This window comes from Agelaius phoeniceus, chromosome 5, assembly GCF_051311805.1.
Source record: "Agelaius phoeniceus isolate bAgePho1 chromosome 5, bAgePho1.hap1, whole genome shotgun sequence".
Lineage (NCBI taxonomy): Eukaryota > Metazoa > Chordata > Aves > Passeriformes > Icteridae > Agelaius > Agelaius phoeniceus.
In genome coordinates this window covers 23,451,791-23,473,600 of record NC_135269.1, presented here as the reverse complement: position 1 = coordinate 23,473,600, position 21,810 = coordinate 23,451,791, and the positions used below count along the sequence as shown (strand labels likewise).

Genomic DNA, 21,810 nt, shown 5'->3' with positions numbered 1-21,810 from the left:
CTGGGGAATCCCATGGAGAAAGCTGTGCCGGTGTTTCAAAAACCTCTGGATTATATCTGGGTAGCAATGCTTGGCTCCTCCCTCTGGGCGGAGCATCTCACAATGGGATGTTACAGTTCTTATCAGTCATGCAGTGGCATTCAATAGTCTGTTATCAGCAGATGCCCCCTCCTGAGGGAGGTGTGAATGTGGTCACTCAAAGAGAGAGATAAGGCAAACTGCCCACTTGACAAAAGTAATCTGCTATACAGATGGTAATGGAAAACAACTTGCATTGCAATCTTCAACAGAAACATATTTCACTAAGGAATTATGCAGGGAGTGGAATTTGGGAGAAATTAGTTTGCTTATAAAATGGTCTTAGAAAAATACAGTAACCATGTGATGCTAGTGTCATTTTCTATCCAGGCTGGCAGACTGAAACAAACAAGTGTGTTGTGATTTGTTAATTTTGTGAAAGCAGTTTATGGAGTCAATAAATCTCGAAGGAAGAAATATTCCAAACTCATTTCTATTTGAGGCAGCTGACTCGGCTCTGAGCTTTATGGAATAATTCCACCAGTTGCTTTTCACTAGATAAGGACATTCCCTGGTGTCATAGCTATTTTGCAAGACTACAATTGCCTCCTATGACGCCGAAATTTCTCCTGCCATTTCAACAGGAGAGGATGCTTTTATTCCTTTTCCCATGACTGCAGCGTGGTGCTGCTACACTAGTGCTGCTGTATTTTGCCCTAGAGAAAGCTGTTTCACCTGGGGATAGGCCAGACTTTTTAAAGGGAATGCATGAGAATTAATGCATTAATCCTAACAATATGGTAAATTACTGATTTTTTTTCTGGCTTTCATTTCTCTTGAAGGAAACAAGACTTGGACAAGCTTCTAACAAGTACCATCCTCATCAAACAAGCAAATCTTCTAAGTCCAAACAAGTAAAATATAAGCTAGTGACTTTTCCAGGTATATAACAGAGAAGAAAAGGTTAAACACTATTTGTTTTACAAAGAATTTTCAGGCTTGTTGTTGTGAAGGCCCTTACTATGCTATGATATGTGCTCCCCATATGTGAACCAGGAGAGCATGTATCCACAGATGTGTATGTTTGTCAATCCCAGACAGCTGGAACCCATCAAAACTGCTTGTGTGTGTGTGTGTGCTCCTTTGTGTGCCTAAGTAGTGCAAATAGTTTCAATACAAAACAGGTTTTGGATTCTCTGTGCTTAGCACATTTGACATGTGCTAAGCACAGAGAATCCGGACTGCTAATATTTAGTATTTCAGACCCCCACACCCAAGATGCAAAGCTTGAAAAGGATAAGAAGGAAAGCATTTGGAAGCAGTCTCAGCATATGTTTGAAAGGACTAAAAATAGTACCTCATCCTAGAGAGGTGAGGCAGTGTTTGAGAAGGATAGGCCATGATGTCATAGATTGAGTTAATTTTTCTCTCTCCTGCTGACATAGCTGATTTGTTGGCACCCATATATACCCTGTCATACAAAAAAAAAAAATCTTAAGGGCAGTTGCTCATGTAAAGGCAGTGTGGAAGTGGGATTGCTTTTAGTGCTGCTTTTTTGTCAGTTTTAGTACATTTTAGTGTTGCTTTTTTGTCAGTTTTTCTCACAGGTTCTGCCCCTAAGCCAGTAAGGTCCATACCCACTACCACTTAAACCCTTTTGTCTTCCTGAGAAGAATGGGTGAGAAGATATTACTCCTTTCTTTGGAAGCAGGTCCCCTATCCTCTCAAATATACTTGAATTCCTCCTGAAGTGATACCCAGGAATGTCCTTCACCCAGACAATTCAGAATCCTGAGCTGATCTGCAGATGCTTTTACTTTAGAAAAGGTTCTTCAAGACCACTCAGTCATTTCTAACAAATGCCCAGGATGAAAGATGGTTGTTGTTCTCTTCAGCTTCTTCTCTTCAGTTTGCTTTTGCTGCATCAGCAGCATGTGATAGCTGAGGCTGGGGTACTGTGGCTGGTCAGTTAGGAACATCTCATGGCTGCAGTTCAATACTGAATACAATTTTGAAATCAAATATTTGAGTGTCTTATAACTTCCTTCTTGTTTGATGCTCTCTGCTCAAAGGACAGAGGTCATGTGTGAACTCTGGTCTCAGAAACTCTGACTTATTCCTCTGTCTTGGATTGCCTGACTGTTAAAACAGGAAGTGCTGCCTTAATAATCCAGTGGAAGAACAACAGTGGAGGACAGACAAAATAGGAAGAAAGACTGCAGTAGAAAGTACTGGGGTATATTGAACCCCAGTGGGAGTTGTTATTGAGTAGGAGTTGTGCGGCTGCACAGAGTTTCAGAAACACAGATACGTCACTTATAATCACCAATTCAGAAAAAACATGAGAAGGAGAGATTAACAGGTTTTTTTTTCAGATATGGACAGAGAAGTGTTTAATAAAGAACTCACTTCCATTTAGGCTGGTAAAGAAACCATGGTAATCCATGGAAAGCAGACCAATGGATTAAAAAAAAAAATCAGGCTAATGAATCTCTGAAGTTTCTCTAAGAGATTGAAGAAAATTATTAGCCAGATCATTACTGAAAAATAAGGCTCTATTGTAGCAAAATCAAGGATGCAGAATTTTAAAGCCAATTACAATTCCTAAGACCTTTAAATATTATTCTAATGTAAAAATAACTGTATGATGATGCACTCAATAACTATCCAAGTTCAGAGGTTTGAAAAACAAACTGCTTATGTCTCTTGTGGCCAATAGCCTGGCAAACATATGGAATACAAATGGAGCATGATTGGGGTTTTTATCTATGGTTTACATACAAACTCAATTGCAGCAAGCAATTGCCAAGAGTAAAAAAACTGACCAAAGGAGGAGCATGTTCAGTTCTGCAGCATGGTTGGTTTTAAAGGAAAGCTGATACCAACTGAGAGGCTAACCTGAGCTTTTCCAAACTGATAAGGAATGTAGAAAGACTGTTAAACTTATTAGTTTTTCAAGAGCAGAGGCTCTTCAAAATTTGGTGGGTTTTTTTTAAATGAAGAAGTGTCTCAAATACCAGTGAATTTCTTCCAAATGTGAATTTAAAAATGTTTTTCCTGTAATACATAATTCTTTTATGTGACCAGTGAAATCTGCCATGACCTAGAAATTTATTTTTTTCTATCAGCTGCACTTTAAATACATTCTTCTTTCTGAGTCATGCTAATGAAAATGTTGTCCTGAGTACAAAACAGAGCAGTGTACTCAAAATCGTTATTCACCCTACTTGACAACAGAAGCACTCAGCTTCTTTGAGCTGGAATGCATTAAAGGGGAGAAAAAGACCTTCAATGAATTATGCTTTTTTCAGCTGTAACACTGAAAACTCTGCTGTCCTATGTTTGGTGCATAAAGCTGCTTTGCTTCGTGTCTTTTTCAGACTAATTTTCAGTGCTAGTGTGTGAATAAGTTAAAGAAGCATTGACTCTTTTGGCCATAACAGTTAAGACAGTATTTGCAGTACTTCCAACTTTGTTTGCATTAGGAGTCAGGATCTCTCTGTGAAGAATACACACACAGAGGCCTATTTCTGCAGCACTGAAACATTTTCTTGTTTTTACTCCCTTTCTCATGAGTTATTGCAGTTAAATCAAGTTTTCTGACTCAGCTTCCTGCAAGAAATCCTTGTTGCTTCTCTCTCACTTTTTATTAGGCACCAATGTGTTCAGCTGCTGCCAGACAAATTCTACCCCCTGTATTTGTATTCAGTCCCAGAGAAATCCCTCAGTCTACAGGAATGGTGACAGTCCAGCAATTGGCCAAACTGATCCAACATCATGCCGAGGCAGTGTTTCCCTGTCTCTCTCCCTCAGCTCCCAGGATTTCAACTGCCTGATTCCATCTTTCCTGTTTTACTGCTCAGATAAGCACCAGAGGGAATGCAAATAGGAGAAAAGTGAATCATAATGCCTTGCTGGGTTAAGGCTAAGCTCAGGCTCACTCTGAGAGCAGGAACATGGGGCATTAGTTAGGGCAGTGCAGGAGCCTGGCCATGCTCTGTACTCTGAACAGGCCCCTGGTGCCAGGGACTGGCCATGGGCTGTACTTCATTCCCTTGGGGAATGGCTTCCCCTTTAATCTGTGAGCAGAGGATTGGTTAGTCAATTCTTCTGGTTTACTTAGCAAAATGAAGATATTCACCCATGGACTTTAACCAGGGCTGTGACTGAGCTTTGATTCAAATGAAAGCTTGTCAGAGGCATTGTCACCAAATCTAAAGACTGATAAGAGTTTCACATAAAATAAATTTTATTATTGCTTTCTTCATCCTACTTTTATCTGATCGTGGAGGTAATTCAAATGAACAAAGATATATGCAATTGCAATTACTACTCCCACTTAGCTATATATGTAGGCAGTCTTATTTCATAATTAGTCTGTTACTTCTGTTTATCATAAAGTTAATATTAAGCTGAAGTAGAACAAGGTGCAGTTATTCCAGAACAAAAATCTATATATGTGGAGTTAGTAAAGAACAGTTATTTTGGAATTTGCAACAGCTGTTTAGAAAGCTCTCACAGTTTAAAAAAAGACCTGCACTTCCCAAAGTATACATTTCATGATTCAGAGTAATGTATTTTACCAACTGCATTTTGGGTTTTTTTCAATAGCGATTAAAATAGAGATTCTTTTTTTTTTTTTTTTTGTGCAGAGACTGATAAACTGTAAAAGGTTGCAGCACCAGTTGCTCAAGCAGAAAGAAGTGTTAAAAATGAGAAAGCTGCTTTAAAAAGATATATTTAAAAAATATCTATTAGCATAAGTTAGAAATGTGCTCAAAGGGTTAGGGTAGTGGCTAGGGTTAGGTTTAGGGTTGAGAGAGTCAAAGAGCCTATAGCTCCAGGAATACTAGGGCTGGAAAAGGCATGGCAAGGTGATCCTGGCAGGGCCTCAACTCTGCTGCACCTACACCTGCCAGCAGCACACTACATCTGATTTTATGTAGTGCCTATTATGAATATTACTTTTTTTTTCCCTTATTTTTTTTTTCTCTTTGTTACCCCTAAATCCATCTTCAGTTCAGGTTTTCTTTGGCTGATCACTGGTGAGATGTTCACAGCCATCAGGCCAGCCCTGCCAAGCCTGTGCCTTGCCTGTTGCCTTTATATCCCTGTAATCCTCAGCAAATCTCGTGCCCCCATTTCTTGAGGCTTTTGCTATTGCTCCATGCCTGCATTTCTCTGCACTGCATCACTGTGCTAGTCATAAGTCTCTTTTTCTACACAGAATAACTGTTTGTTACTTTTGTTTATATAAAATGATGGTTGTACCACACACAGATAAACAGAAGAAAAACAAACTAGCCACCTGGTTAATTATGGAAACTGCTGTCACAGCTAACCAAGGAAAAGATGCAGAAGGGTCGAGAGAAGTTAAAAGCAAGCAAACCTGACAAATCTCAGTCCTAAGGCCTTGCACATTCAGTACAACGCTTATGGCAAATTACTGAGAGTGGCAATATCATATTCCAGGGTTGCATGTTTCAGCTCCAAAGGTCATGAGCAGGTAAGAGCAAGCTGCACACACTATGACATAATCCATCATGTTTAGGCATTTTTTTAGAACTGGTTATGCTGGCATTCTTTTCTCTTTTGGGGTAGAAAAAAGCATGCAAGAATTAGAGTCTCTGTTACCTAAACTTTTAAAAGTAGAAGTTAGCTCAAATATTGCATATTTTTTACAGATAAAATTGCATGGTACAGTGAAGGGTAGACAACAAGGGTAATGGCAAGGATAGGCAAGGACTGAAATTGTCTCATTCATTCTCAAAATGGACAGTTTTTCTTATCTCCTTTTTCTTTTTGATAGATCACATGTGATATACTGATGTATGTCTCCATAAATCCTCTAACTTGGTTTAGGTTTTGCAACAATTGCAATGGCCGTGTTGTTTCCAGTTTGCTTTTTTTAAAAAATTTTCTATTTTATCATGTCATTCTTAATTATATGTATAAAGAAATTCTAATTTCACAATCACCTATAAAAATAGTGAATCTTTTGGGGCTTGGACTGCTATCATTTACTGTTTTTGTACAGTTGACATACAGATTATTTATTTCTCATTTAGAAAAATATCCATTCCTGAATTCTCTAGTTGGTGTTTTGACGTTACTGTTACCTTCTTTTCCAGTCATATACAATCTGTCGTGTTCCTGACTTGACTTGACATCTCTTTAATATCAGTGGGCACAGCCCTCTAATTCATCACTTCCTTCATAGCTGCAATGCTGAACCATGGACTAGACAGGACATCTTGATAGACAGAAGGGAGGTCTCTAATCCTATAATATATCCTTAGTGATTAACTCAAAATAAATTAGAGGTAGAAAAATCTACCTTTTAATGTGTCTTTTTAATGCAGGATCATTCCCAATATTGTAGCACTGAATGCTTTTGTCAAGGCTTAGCCTAGGGATCTCAAGACTACGATGGAGACATAACGCAGTCCCCCAGTACAGTCTCCATTCTTTCCGGTGATTCCATTTTAACAATAGAGCTCTACTGTTACTTCAGTCTGAATTTCAAAGCTTGGCTGATCTGATACTTTCCCACTCCTACCCTGAGACCCATTGCATGCACAGAGCTTTTGCAGCTCATCTTAGCTCTGACCAGAGACAGAAAACAAAACCCCAACAACAACAAAACCCCTCATGATTTCCCTATTGCAACTATGGATGAAGTTTGTGAGGATGAAAAAAAAAAATCAGCTGGATACTTAATATTTTATGGTAATGGTTTGACTTGGTTCTTGTCCGAACAGTTACAAGATCTTGAGTGAGAGGAAATGCATATCACAGTGGTGTGTCTCATTCCAGTACGCCCCTCAGGGATGGAGATGCTTTGGTCAGCAGCAGAACCTGTAAAATGGAAGAAGACGGAGGGATGCCTCTACAGTATGGGTTCTGTGGGGTTATTGTACAACACCAGTTGGAAGCCAAATGAGCAGTTAATGATCACACAACACTTTGAAGGTGTAGAATGTAATTTATTGCCCAAAGTAGCTCTTTGGAATGGGAAATGGTCTTAAGATTCTGTGCATTCATTGACCTTTCTGAGAACCATTTTACAAACTAAAAGGATAATGAAGGGAAGGCTGTTTACAGAGTGAGGTATTTTCTGCTGCAGAGCTGCTCAGCAGCACCAGAAGGGTCACCCTCTTCATTCTGTTCTGGAATAAAAACGTACTTTGTGAAGGAATTCACCTTTAAAGGGCTGTCTGCCTAAGTGCTCTTCTGGAATAGCTCTTGTGGAATAATGTGGTTTTCAAAAGCTGTGCCAGCCGCTTCCTCTGTACAGACAAAGCCTTGGGCTTCTAGGATTGGACATTTTGGTACTTATAGAAATTGCTCGATGTTTCAAATGGAGACCCTGCGAGCACTCCCGTGGTGTGCTGATGATGATGGCACAGGGCCCTGGGTTTCGTTGCTTCGTTTCCTAACTTGGCTAAGAAGTGGCTTGGAAAAGGTGCCCTTAACCTCCCACAGGCAGAGGGTGGGGAAGTTTTCACAAGGCCCTTGGAACAGGCTGAGATGCTGCTCCAATCCCTTCTGCCATTCCAAGCCCACACAAGGGGCAGCCAGGAACTCCTGCTGCTCGCAGGAGATGCGATGTCTCCTTGACATGCAGTCCCGTACCAACTGTACCACCAGAGGCGAGCTAAAACGGGCGATTGCTTTCCAAATACTGCCTCCAAGAAGCCTGCAGATGTCTCACACAAGTGCTCATATCCTAAAAAGCACCTTTTCCATCCTTTTAAAATGGCAGATTAAGTCATGTGTATGACTCAGGCTCATTTTCTTGTCCTGTGACTCCAGTCAAGTCACTTCTCTTCCAGCTCCCTGACAGATTTTGGCCATCCAATCCAAAACCGCCGTGTGTGCCTTGTTGAGGAAGATGCGTGAGCGGCACCTTGCAAAAACAAAAGGCAGAGCTGCGTTGAACTAAATGCTTTCCAAACCAACGCGGTGTTAACTAACGCTGCCTTTCCCAGCTGTGGAGTGAGGGCAATGCGACAGATATTCCGGGTAGATAGCGATTACAGTAGGCGACAAACCACGACTGAAGACGGACACTGAGGCGTCTTTCAGCGCGGGGCGGGTGAGGGAAAGGCCCGCGCCCCCCTCATGGCGCCCCAGGGCCCCGCCCCGCGCCGCCGGCGGGAAGGCGGCTGGGCCGTGCCCTCAGGAGGAGCGAGGCGGGCGGCCGTGGCAGGCTCGGAGCCTCCGCCCCGGGTACTGCACCCTCCTTCTCCCCGGGAGCTGCCCGGGCATGAGCTGGGGATTTAATTACTGTTCTAATTTTGGTGGGGAATTACGGTGCTTTGCGGGGGGAGGGAGATTCAGCGTTTCCTCGCCCTTTGGGAACAGAAATGTACATCTCATGAGGAGGCAGCTGGCAAAGAAAAGCCGAATAAATCTGTGTGTTGTTGACGATTAATCAGTTATTTTCCTCTGAGGCAACAGATGTAAGGTCGCGCCGTGAGGTTCCTTGGGGCAGGTCGGATCGGCCCCGGCCCGGGGAGCCGAGCTCTGCTGCCATTTTCTGCCAGCCCAAGGCCAGGGAGAATTACGGAGTCCCTGTCACACCCGCAGGCTGGAAGGACAGCGCGGTATCCAGGTCTTGCTCACCTGCCCTTGGGCACTTGAGATGGCACAAGATTGTTGGTGGTTTTTCATAGATTTGATCTGTTGTCTCAGACTTTCACCCTTTTATCTGCTTCACTGCAGGCAGTGGTGACTGGAATCCTTCAGGTGTGCCAACACACACCAGCAGCAGGACAACACTAAGCAGGAGGATTTTTTTCCTACCTAAAGCCTTTAATAGGGTGAGGTATAATTTCTCCATTTTCCCTAATAGCCTGCAGGAAGGCGCAGGTCTGGGTCTGCCTCGTTTTTCTGCTGTGCGATGCCAAATGCCTAAGGATGGGGAGTAAGAGAGCAATCCCATAACCTGCTCAGTGGTGACTGAGGGGCAGAATTATATGCATTTTGTTAGGATGTTTCTAATGAAGAAGGAGATTGTAATATAGTTTTAATGCCTCTTGCACTACTTGTTTTTCTTCCTTCAGTATATGAAGCTAGAGCATTTTTCAAATCTCCCAAAGTATTTTTTAATTAATGTTTTGCTGTAATTATGCGAGGGCGTGATTTGTCACTCCATAATTGTCAGAGTTCTGAAATAGAAATTAAATATACCATCAGAAACAACTGATTTTATAAGAATGTTTCCATTAAATGCTAACAGAATAAGATAATTCTGAAATTCTGATATCCTGTTCCTTTCTTACCCAGCCTCTATATACATGAGATTCTTGCAAGCAAATTAGTATCCATTTACAAGCTGAAAAAAAGGCCTTTTGCAGATATTTAGCCTAAACTATCCCAACCTCTGTTAGACATAGCCCATCTTATAGTTTGTGGATTTTGTTAACAAATGAGCAAATAGATATATGCACACATTTTGATGTGGTGGTTTACAAGACTTTTGATCATCCAGAGCTAGAACACCAAGTGCAAGCTCACAATTTAAACAGAAGCAATTTAACCCATTTACAAAGCCACAAAAATGATAGAGTAGTTTGGTTATAAGATAATGTTTCTAAGGAACTATTTGTATTCACTATTCTTGCATTCATAAAATTTAAGGAGGTCACACTTTGCTCATTTAACCATGGTGTCACTAAGTGCCTATTCCAGTTCTAGGCCTTGCTTATAGCAAGTCACATAGAGAGGGCAGTGAAGCTGTGCTGGAGTACATGGCAAGTTAACCATGAAAAAACATGAAATGAGCTCTCTGTATATAGGTTTTCACAATAAAAGTTACAGGTTTTTATTTACCCTTCTTTTGTTCTCTCCATGCAAACATACTCCTTACAGCCATTACCTGCACATGTTCAGCATTTATTGGTCATTTTGAACCTCAGCAAGAACTTCAAAACAAATACAGATTTAAAAATCTGCTCTCAAGATACATCACTAAGATGTTGTAGCCTTCTCAGCACTGTTTTGTGGGTTTTCTGTCACATAAAGATGAAGAGGCTGAGCTGTTGCATTGCCTTTCCATTGCCCATTCTGTCTGCAACTATGCTGACTTTTGTTATAAAAACACAGACTGCCTTTAGCATTCTTACCGGAATAAATTCCACTAGTGCTAATTCATTTTAAATGCTCCCACCTCCAAAACTTGTCTCTGACCCAAGATTCTCACAAGGGAATGAGATCTCTTTTCCTAATACCTATGAAGCCCTTTCTAGCCAAACTGGTTTGTCTGAATGTAAATCCATAGATTTTCTCCTTTTGGCTCGGTAGGTCAGATAATGAAGAGTTGGAAGCAGAATCCAAATTTAAATCCATATATGATTTCTGTAGTTCAAGGACTTCTTAAAAGTCCTTTTACAGACATTTACTCATTTATTGCCTCCTCATGACTCTCTTTGTTTGCATTTCCCATTAGTGATCAATACTTTATTGTGTGCTCTTTCATGATGAAGGCCATGGAGGATCAAGTAGTCCAAGAAGAACCAGGATACCAGGATGATGAGGTAAATTTGTTATTGATTGAAGACTATACGCAGCAGATGTTCAAAGGTATTTTGATAGTCTTAAGAAACCCGTGGAGGGACAGGAGGTCCCCAAAAACCATCAGGGAGTTCAATGCATTTAAAATTTTGATCCAGTCTACTACCAAGAAAATCTCATTCCCCATGTCCCTGTACAGCCTGACTCTTCAAGTAATCTTCATTAACCTTTCAAAAGCTGTGCACAGTTTTTAATGGGATTATCATTATTTCATCATATTTTACACTTCTATATTAAATCCAAGGGGACTATCAGTTAATTTTCTGCTTCTGAAGAATGATCATCAGCACGAAAAGTGTGAGAAATTATGGTAGAAAAGCTGCAATTATGATGGTGCTAACACAAGTTTTATTAGCACAGCAGAGAATTAATTGCCTGTGAAGATACACTTTATGGAGAAAATGATAGGAAACATGTTGACCTTTTTGGCTCACTATGGCTTTGCTTATTTCAGTTGTCCAACAAGTTATATATTATTTGTGAAAAATCAATAAATATTTACAAATCTGAAACAGTCATGTATTGAGATAGATGTAATAACAAGAAAAAGCAACATCATTTTTTTTTTCTGCTATTTTGTTTAGGAGTCCTTTTTTCAGGATATTGACCTGCTGCAGAAGCATGGAATTGTAAGTATTAGCAATCCCTTGATGACACAGAATTGTCCCTCAAAAGCTACTGTAAGATTATTTCCAAAATTGTATACACATTTATGCAAATAACTGAAATTCCTCCTTGCAGTAAGTTCTAACTCAGTCAGTGGAGACAAATTTTGCCTTTGGTGATAAGACAGATTTTTAGAAAATCTCATTCACATCAGATTCCTAAATAAAGTGTCAAGATACTCAAAGTATTTAGCACCTAGCACTCTTGAAAAACCAACTGCTTGCTAATTTATTTGAACACTGTGTGATAGATTATTTCCTGTTCCTGCCAATCTTTGTAATTACTCCTGCATTGTTGGTGCCTGTGAAATTACACTGTGACAATTGTTACTATACTATTTTCAGCATGCTAGCACAGGGGGTAGAGTAGGAGTGTGGAAAATATTAGTAGCTAGAGAAATAAGTGGTTAGTTTTCTTCATCAAATGAATTTCTATCATTGCTACCATCATCACATAAACATTGACTGTTTATTTTAATTGCAATTATTATATGTTTATCTAGGAGACTGGCTCATGGACTGTAATCCTGTTATAATCAGAGTTATAGAAGCAGAATAAAAAGTTGGATTTGTGTGAAGTAATGTGAGATTTAATAAAAGTGACTACAGACAGATAAAGATGGGAAGGATGTATCACAGTGACTCATCATTAGTCAGCACTGCAGTTACCGTGCTGACCATGTCAGCAGTGCAATTGTTGGCAATTTTTTTTTTTATTGGCAGTTCACTGGCAGTTTTAAAGATAGTTCTGAAGAAGGATCACATGGTTGGGAGCTCAAACTATGGGTCAACATAGGAAAAATAAACAAATTATTGCTTAAAAAATGTAGCAAGGTGATCAAAGAGTGTGACCTGAGCTGGAAGGGAGCTGTACTACCCTATCAGTATGAAACAAGGCATGCCATTCACAGAAGGATACAAATGTATGAAAGTTTGAAAACTAGGAATAACGACTTAGGCTGTTCTTCTGGGGTTGTAAAGGTTTTCTGCTCCTTTCCATCAATTTTTTTCTTTCTTGCAAGTTGTTATTCCCTCACCTCAGAGGAAGTTTTTTGTCTCAGTTGTGCCAGCTAAAAGCTTTGTGCAAACAGGATGACTGCTATATGTTAAATTCATTTACCTGGAGAAACAATTTTTATGGGTTTAGAATTTTTTTTCAAGGAGTAGAGAGAAAAATATTTACTGGATATGCCAGTGTGCCCAGAAAGAGAATCAGAATTAGAACAACTGAGACTGTGATTTGGTGATCCAAAGTGTTTGGTAGGTTTTAAGGTGCTGTTACCCCTCAGCCTCTGCTGAGTGTCACACACGTATCACAGGATGAGAAATAAGCTTTGAAATAAACATGACTAATTTCTCACACAACCCCCCCCTCCCTTCTTATGCTCAATGTACCCACACACTCTAAATAAATAGATTATATGTCCAGTTCATAGGTTTTTTTCAAAGAAAAATCTTGGCCAGAAATGGCAAATTGATGTATTATCCCACACCTTTCACATAGTATGTTTTCTTGTGAGTAATCTGTTCTTGCTTTTACATTTCCAGTGATGTCAGAGGCATAAAATGAGGTGAGGGAAGGTAAAATATATTAGTAGGGTGCTGTCTGAAGTTGTGCTGTTCCCAATTTATGAAAAAGGAGTAGCTCACTCCAGCCCAAAGTGTCCCTCAGATCTGCAGGACACGTGTTTTAAACTGGACATGCTGAAACAGCACAGCAGTTAGACTCAGTTTCCAGTGATCCTTGTGAATCAGCTCCCAACTCTCCAGATTATCTGGTTTACAGATTATCTGTGCTGAGGGACCAAGGACAGACTGAGTGTTATAGGGTGTCCAAGGTCCACACTATCTGAAATAATTCTGTACTGTTTCTTTACTATCAGCATTGATCTAGAAAAACTGACACTGAATGGGGAGAAGTAAATACCCAGATATCTTTCTCTCAAAACCACCAGAAGCTGCTCTCTGCACCATGATCCCTCATACCAATGTTACTCAAAATTTAGTTTTGTTGGTGTCACAAACTACACAATGAAGAGTTTACTGTAAATCTGTTTCTTTCCTGGTGAAAACACAGGCATATGAACATAAACTTAAAATATTTCGCTAAGGTTTATTTCACCTTCTAGTTGTTAACTGTCCTGAGTACTCACAGAAGGGAAATTTCTTTGCAGAATGTAGCAGATATTAAAAAGCTGAAGGCAGTTGGGATTTGCACAATCAAAGGAATCCAGATGACCACAAGAAGGGCACTGTGCAACGTGAAGGGGCTCTCAGAGGCCAAAGTGGACAAGATTAAAGAAGCTGCAAACAAGCTTGTTGTAAGCCAGTCACTTTCCTGAGAGTTTGAAGTTATGCTGGCCTCTCCAAAACGCTGTCCAAGATTTCTCTTAGCAGATTTCCCACTGCATCATCAAAATAATTTTGAAAATTATTCTGCCTGTTACTCTAAGGCATAATACTTTATACTCCACAACAACCAGACGAATGCTGTGGTGTTTTTTATACCCAACCCATGGGCATGAGGCTAGGGGGAAAAGAAGATATTTGGGTGGGATATTGCACTTTTAACTTCAGGTCAAAGCTAAAATAAACCTCTCATGTTCTCTTTGGTCTTCCCTAGGAACCGGGCTTCCTCACTGCCTTTGAGTACAGTGAAAAACGGAAGATGGTATTTCATATTTCCACTGGCAGCCAAGAATTTGAGTAAGCTTATGTTTTATATCCTTCCTTCATCCAAATGTTCCCAATAATCATCTTAATTGTCTTTAATGAGATACAGAAATATAAGGGAATAAATACTCAGCTAGGACGCATAGATTCCCCTTGCATTTGGAGTTAGTGCTGCCTTAAAGAAGTCTACATCAATAAGCACCAAAACCAACTCCTTTTCTGAGAGGAAACTGGACTTTGTACAGTCACTGTAAATAAATATTTGGCATCTAGAAATCTTGACTGTATAATTTTTTTGCCTATCAAAATAATCTGCAGGTTTCAGGTCAAAATTACAAGTCTTCAAGTCCTCCCTTGAGATATTTTCATGGAATGTTATTTTCAAATATTATTTTCAATATTATTTTCTCTTTTTTCTTTCCAGTAATAGTTTGTATAGATCTTTCCTTGCACACAAAAAGGGAGGTAAAGACAGAGTTAATTCTTTATGAATCAATGATCATTTAGTACCCTGCACTTAATGCATCAAGTGAGGGGCTTTGCAGCAGAAATTACTTTCCTTAAAGTAGTAAAAATGTCCCTGTTTTATTTTCCTCTTGTGATTTTTTTGATCATAATCTCTCCCTTTCTGTAGTAAGCTTCTGGGTGGTGGAATTGAAAGCATGGCAATCACTGAGGCCTTTGGAGGTGAGAGAACCACATTAAATGAGTATTACCAAACAAAGAATTGCAACTTAATTTGGATTTTAATTCAACTTGGATTATTTCTATCAAGTTTACCACATTGTAGTTATAAAGATGAGTATCTGCATGTGTGCAAGAAGAAATAATCCACTTCTCTTTATATTTTCCCATTTTCCCTCTTCATTTGCTTGCAGACTAAGTTTGAGCTGAGTAATCATTACTGGGCATGCTGATTCAGCACAACATAGCATTACTAAGACTATTATTAACATGCCAGAGTTCTCCCTGATGCAGTGTAACAAAATTGCCACAAAAGGTATTTTAGTTATGCACACTTAAGGTACACTGCACTTTATATAGATTTTGAAATTATAATTAAGCTACTGTAACAGTACACCTAATTAGTTGGTGCTTGACACTTCAGCAACAAGAGTTCATAAAACAAAGTACTCTTCCCTTTAGAAGACATAAACTGGGGGCTAATGTGTTTTGGTAGAATGAGATTAACAAACTTTTAAGCTTCTCCTTGATCATTTTACTGGAAATGAAACTGGGCTAGGTTAATGGAATCAACCATTTCTTTCCCACCCCGCCCCCCCATTATCACTTTTCCACAGGTGCCATATGGTTTTAACTTCCACACACAAGAAAATGACTTCAGCAGTCAAGCACGATCAAATTAAAGCATTTCAGATTTTGCTTTTCATGTAACACATTTCTCCTGCACAGAATATGATTTAGAAATTGAGGTTAAATGATTTTAAAAGGTAGGGATTGAGGTGAATTTTGTAAGAGTTTCTAACTGCAGTAATTCCTGAATCTGTCAAACTTGGAAAAATAAACCCTGACTCTTTTTTTCCCTTCTCTTTATTTAACAGAGTTCCGGACAGGCAAAACCCAGCTATCTCACACTCTTTGTGGTAGGTATAACACCTTAAAATAGAATGATGTTTCTTCTCAGTGAATCCATTCTTTACCACTGTATCAGAATTAAACACATAGAGAAAAGTCAGAATCTTTTATTTTTACAAATACAGTTAAACAGACCTTGGTGACTCTTACCTCCATAAACCGTGTTTGAGTAGAGAATTCATACAAATTGTTACTTTTTAATATTATTCACATCCATGAAGGTTTTGCCATAAGGAGAGGGAAGTTAATAGGCTGTCTTAGATAAACCAATGAAACGCACCATCTGGAAAAGCAGAGCACAAATATGTGTCACATGTAGATGGGGCATTGCTCAGAAAAGGGCAGAGGCAAAATACTTTTCTCAGCAATTCTTTGACTGTCCTGGTTTCAAGAGGTTTTGCTGAATATGACATTCTGAAAGGGCACTGAAAGGGTACTACTGGCTGTCAGCGACTGGATAAACAGACTTTGGCAGTCACCATATTTGGGCAGTGCCAAAAACAGCGGGACGCTGATTTCCCAGAGATATCTCTCAATGTGTAAAGAGAAGTAAACAATAACTTATATAACTGTTCATGCTGCTGGAATTACCAGACACTGGGTAGGCAATTTCTATTAAATTAACCCCCTATATTCTAAAGTGAAATATGGCATGTTCTGGAAAAACAAGGCCTCTTCTGGTTAGTACAGTGTAATGGTCAGCAGAGTCATACCCTTTTGCATGAATGATTACAACTGGATTGAGTATTTTAGTTACTCACTCCAATCCACAATCAGCAACTATTTGCATGTTAGGAAAAACTCATATCCAAGGAATTTTTGATCATAGAAGCTACAGCTGGAAAAAGTGCCTACTAAGTCAATAGAATTAATTTGGGCAGAGGATTAAGAGGAGACTTTGTGTATAAGAACTCACTAATAATATCCCTAAAATACACAGATTTAGTGATGGTACTGAGTAAAACAGTTTTGACACCATTAATTAAATCTTATCTGATCTGCATTTGAGAAAAGTGGTTTGAGCTTATTGTCAAGATGGCAGACAAGATACTCCTGATTTTCACATTGATTAAAACTGACAGTTCTTTGTGATATGGATAAACAGTTGTATTTTATTTAAAAAATAATTATAGATGGAGTAAGAAAATATTTTTCCTGCCTTTTCATTTTAATCTTGTATGCTTCTCTGTAGTGACAGCTCAGCTCCCAGGACCAAGTGGCTACACAGGTGGAAAGACTATCTTCATTGATACTGAAAACACTTTGTATCTTTTTGACTGTTAAAAGCTACAGGTGTGATGAACTGGAAAGATAATGCATTTTAGTTAGTCATAAGGAAGCTTCATACATGTAAAACATGAGTGGCACAGAAATCGTGGAGAGCACAGTGTGTAGTGGCCCACAAGGAAGTGAGTTTTTCTTTTGTCATTTGATGTAATCCAACCTGGAAAAATTAGTTAGGAATTGGATTTTATTTTAACTGGGCTTTTTTTTGTTTGTTTGTTTTTGGGGGTTTTGTGTTTTTGCGATCTAGTAGGCCTCCTACAGGTTATAGCAGCTTTTCTCTTCAAGATAAATTTATCTAAGTACTAAACACTATTTTTAACACTTCACATTTGCAGTAGACTGTGTATAAACAGGTTTTGCTAAAATCCTGGAGCACAGATATCCATATGTCAACCCCCCCGCCTCAAACCCTAAACACAAAACAATTACCATCGTGAGCCCTAAACTATCTTTAGGGTACGTGGGACAGCCTGAAGACAAAAAGTCAGTCTTCTCTAGGACTAAAATAAATATTCTTCTTTTTTTTCCCCCCATAGTCCTATTTTGGAATGGAGTTTATTATTTTCAGAGCATGGTTTGCACTAGGAGAAACCCTTAACCCCTGACTCATGCCAGCCGACCAGACCGCCTGCGTGACATTGCGGATCGCTTCAATGTGGACCACGAGGCAGTGCTTGACAACGTGCTGTATGCACGTGCATATACCAGTAAGACCATTATTGCAATTGGCATGATAGCTAGGGTTTTTTCCTCTCAGGTTTTTTCTCTCTCTCTTTCCATTTTAATAGTTCTCAGTTTATTAACACTTCTCAGTTTATTAACAGCTCAACACACTCTCTATCACAAGACACCGCTTTAAAACTTCAAGAAATTTTGAAATAAGACTTCTTTAAGAATGCAATATAAACATAAATGATTAAAACATTTTCTGTGTGTCATTTAATTCAAATTAAATTAAAATGTATATATTAATTTTCAGTTCTTAACAAAAAGTTGTCTTCATGCAGAGTGAAGATTTTCACAAAGAAGTTTAGTGAGATGGGTGAGAAAAAACTGGAACCTGCAAAGTAGATTGTTACTGGGCACTGGATTTAAAACTGCTGGCAATGAACAAATAACCAGTGCAGACATTTAAAGTGGAATTTTGAAGTTCAGGCTTCTGTTCTTTCAGAATTCTTCCTGATCCTAATTTCTCTTGGTAACTGCTTCCCACTAGGTGAGCATCAGATGGAATTGCTTGACTATGTAGCAGCCAAGTTCCATGAGGAAGCTGGTATCTTCAAGTTATTGGTACAAGACTTCTGTATGCTTACTGTTCTCAGAATAAGTGTTCCTGTTTTCTTTCACTATATTTACTTACCCAGCATGATTACAATGCAGATCATTGACTCCATAATGGCACTTTTCCGTGTGGATTTCAGTGGTCGCGGAGAGTTGGCCGAACGACAACAGAAACTGGCTCAGATGTTGTCAAGGCTCCAAAAAATATCAGAAGGTATGGGAAACATGGCAAGATTTGGAAAACATGGACTGGAGTCACTATCAGTAGCTGTTGGTAGCACAACCATTTAGTAGTCCAGGTGTATTATCAATCAGGCTCTAGCCCAGGGATCTTTCCTCACTTTACACCTCTGTCAGTTACCAAAAAGAGCAAACTGATAATATATTATTTCAAGATGACAGATTGAGAAAACTTATGGACTTTCCAACATTAAGAGTTTTTCTAGAAATACTGTCAGGCCCTAATTGAGATAATAAGTTGCAGAACTGGACAAATACTCAGTAATTGTCTTCCCCAAATTTCAACAAAAGAAAGGCAGAGAAAAGAGGATGAAGGCATAGAGAAGTAAAAAGCCATGCCTCTTGCCACTGTCTCAGTACTTTGCAATGCTTTGAGGGATGATGACAGGATAAATAGAGTTCTTTCTCTTTGGAATGTCTCAGAAATGTTGATGAGGAATGAATAAATGCTTTTTTTCCTGAAGTGAAAAAAAAAAAAGCAAACAGAGAAAGGGAAGGAGAGGGAGCTTAGGGCAGGGAGCCAACAGAGAATAGATGGGAACTGAGAAAGACTTGTTCACTGCAATTGTGAAAAGGACTAATTTTTGGTGTATTACAGCTGAAGCCACGCAAGAGCAAATCTAGGCTGTATCCTGATTAACTGCAGCCATCAGTCATAAAGAATATTTTCTTCTCATTCATTTGAAATTTGAAATGCTTCAGCAGAAAACTTGCTTTTACCATGGATGAGAGAATATTTTAGAATTCTAATTGGAAGAAGTCTACCTTCTTTGCAATGTCTTCTCTTGCAGAATATAATGTGGCTGTGTTTGTGACCAACCAGATGACTGCTGACCCAGGAGCAACTATGACGTAAGATACTTTTTCTCTCTCTTTTAAAAAAATTCCTGTATTTTGTATTATGTATTTAACAGAAATGAGAACTGAGATAGTTAAGGTGCAAGAGGCACTGAAATGAAAGATCAGATTGGTCATTGATCCCTGTGATATTAGGAATTCCTACATAAATGACCTCTGGAAGTTTCTCTGGTTTTGGAATGAGCTTTTTTATGTTTATCTGCTGCCTGCTGTGATGGTGTGATTTCACTGTGACTTAAACAAAGAAAATGAGCTATAAAAAATATTGAAAAAGCACCACATTTTCCTCTGGAGTACCTTATATGTGATATTTAAGGTGTGTATTTCTTGAGCCTCTTGAATTTAATGGCAGGAAAATGATGCCAGCATTGAACATTTGAGACAAGTGTGCAAAAGTCGGGTTTCTAATGTATTTCCCTATTGATTATTCGTTACTGAGTTGAATAGGGCTCAGTCTGACAGTTAATCACAGTATTAACCTCTGGAATTTGCCCAGTGAATCACCACAATTTTCTTGCTAATTCAGCTTTCAGGCAGACCCAAAAAAGCCCATCGGGGGCCACATCCTTGCTCATGCTTCAACTACCAGGATCAGTTTGAGGAAAGGGAGAGGGGAGCTACGTATTGCAAAGATCTACGACAGGTAAACAGGAGGGAAGGTGACAAATTTCAAGGTATTGAAACTTTCTGGATGGTACACTGGGAGAAAATCTGAAAGGACAAACTAATTAACAGATTAAACAACTAACTAAAGTTGTCTTGCACATTGCATATATTAAATAACATCATCTTTCATCATAAATCCTACTAGATGCTCAGCTCTTAATGAAGATCATCAAATACTTTGGTAGGACTGGTGGTCCTTTGGCAGGAAAATTCTGGACATGTTAAATTCCTAAGTTTTCCTGACACAATAATTTCACATTTTCTGATCCTGATCATATCAATCATGTTCTACAGTGTACACATAGGTATAAAGGCACTGAGGAATTCCAGGTTGCTCACACCCACAACATTTTGGAGACTGTTTCACAACTGCATTTTACATGGAGAAACTCACAAGTTTCTTGTTTCTTTTTCTCCCAGCCCTGAGATGCCTGAAAATGAAGCCACATTTGCAATAACTGCTGGAGGGATTGGGGATGCCAAAGAATAGGTAAAAAAATGATGTAAATGTACAGCTAAAAACCAGCTGGGCAGTTGGGATGAAGATTTGTGAAAGGTTGACAACTACCTGGCTGCATTTGTAGCTTGTGGGAGATATTTAAGATATTTTGGGAGAAAATAGGATGGACTTTGTACAGTTCATTTTTACTGAACTAAAATTTTGGTCATTTAGGATTTTTGTTTTTCAATGGAACTTTTAGCACACAAAGATTTAAGCCATTAGATTGTGAATTGTTCTTAGAATCTTTTTCCTATCTTTTGTAAAAATCAAACCTGTCCTTCCACATGGGAGTGAATATACTCTTTCTTAATTTATTTCAAAGAGTGTGTCTAAGTGGTAGAATTTAACAGTGTGAAATGCAACAGAACTCGAATAAACTCAGTTATAAAATTGACATATATAGATGGAAAAGGCAGTGGGAGGAACAACAGCTCAAGAACTTGATGGATTTTCATGTACTGTAGAGGAACAAGTAGTTTTAAGAATACGTTTTTAAACATTTTTATCTTGACTAGATAATGTTCATGTTTTTATTTAGCATTTTCTACTTTTTGGACAGAAAACCTGTTCTTATTAAAGTTAAAAATAAAGACTGTGAATTAGAACATAAGTCTGACTATGTTTGGGTGCTTTGAATAAAACTCCCCTCTCAAAAATCTCATTGATCTTTCATGAGAAAAATAATCTGGGTGCAACCCAATACCTTAAAACCTTTTTTCTAGTTCTATAAAGAAACAAACTTGATATAATTGACTTGTCATTCTTCTAGTATAAGTAAGACTATTAAATATTACTTTAAGTAATATTAAATATTGTTACTATAAAAAAGAATAAAACAAATCCTGTGGCTAGATAGGAGGGGGTGGGACCAGCACTTATACCAAGGAAAAGGCACTTAGGATTCAGCTTGCTGAGGGAGCAGCCAGCACAGGCACAGCTCTGAACTAGCAGGAGGTGTAGGTCACAGAGGGCAAAAGAAGAAGCTGGGAATAAAGAGAGAAACAGGCATTGGGGCCAAAATAACAGTTCCTTTTACAATACATCCAATGCTCATGGAATTGCTTGTTTTAAATAAATTAAACAATACATACATACACACACACATGGATATAAGGGGGAAGTCTTACTTGGTCCTCTGGTAATTACAATGAGTCTAATTTTGGTATCTGGTCGAAGTACTCGTCCTCACTGGAAAAATAATTTTTTTGTTTAGGTTACCAAATGCATGTAAGATAACATCAAATAAAAAAGGCAGCAATGACCAGAAATTCATGGAAGAGAAGCTTGACATTTTAGCCAGGCTTTTCCTTGTGACAGATCTAGAGGGCTTGCCTTCTTTAAGTGGTTTCTTAACAGATAGTTGATATTTTTCCTGAAGGAAAGCACTATTTTTCACAGTGCAGAAAAGACTAGAGAGCTGAAGGCTGGGAAGCTGGTTCACCTGAG

The 21,810-nt window shown here is 38.8% G+C and overlaps 1 protein-coding gene and 1 long non-coding RNA gene across 4 annotated transcripts; one reads left to right on the top strand and one right to left on the bottom strand.

Annotated features, from left to right (window-relative positions):
• Positions 1 to 6,983: 6,983 nt before the first annotated feature.
• Positions 6,984 to 18,265, bottom strand: LOC129119110 (uncharacterized). The gene is made up of 3 exons (XR_008534075.2): positions 18,178 to 18,265; positions 15,681 to 15,813; positions 6,984 to 9,191 (listed from the first exon to the last, which is right to left on the bottom strand). It is a non-coding gene; the product is annotated as an uncharacterized LOC129119110 (long non-coding RNA).
• On the top strand, positions 7,985 to 20,974 carry DMC1 (DNA meiotic recombinase 1). 3 transcript variants are annotated; one of them, XM_054630859.2, is made up of 15 exons: positions 7,985 to 8,116; positions 8,746 to 8,843; positions 10,472 to 10,559; positions 11,181 to 11,225; positions 13,436 to 13,582; positions 13,885 to 13,967; positions 14,569 to 14,621; positions 15,497 to 15,538; positions 16,723 to 16,795; positions 17,433 to 17,524; positions 18,034 to 18,107; positions 18,198 to 18,312; positions 19,130 to 19,190; positions 19,723 to 19,839; positions 20,283 to 20,974. In XM_054630859.2, exons 3-15 carry the CDS (start codon positions 10,500 to 10,502, stop codon positions 20,350 to 20,352), a joined length of 1,032 nt encoding a protein of 343 aa, XP_054486834.2. In that variant the 5' UTR covers positions 7,985 to 8,116; positions 8,746 to 8,843; positions 10,472 to 10,499; the 3' UTR covers positions 20,353 to 20,974. The 3 variants fall into 3 exon arrangements, with proteins under 3 accessions (XP_054486834.2, XP_077034685.1, XP_077034686.1); XM_077178570.1 differs by lacking the exons at positions 7,985 to 8,116; positions 8,746 to 8,843; positions 13,436 to 13,582 and having other exon boundaries at positions 9,169 to 10,559; XM_077178571.1 differs by lacking the exons at positions 7,985 to 8,116; positions 8,746 to 8,843; positions 17,433 to 17,524; positions 18,034 to 18,107 and having other exon boundaries at positions 9,169 to 10,559; positions 18,182 to 18,312.
• Positions 20,975 to 21,810: the final 836 nt, after the last annotated feature.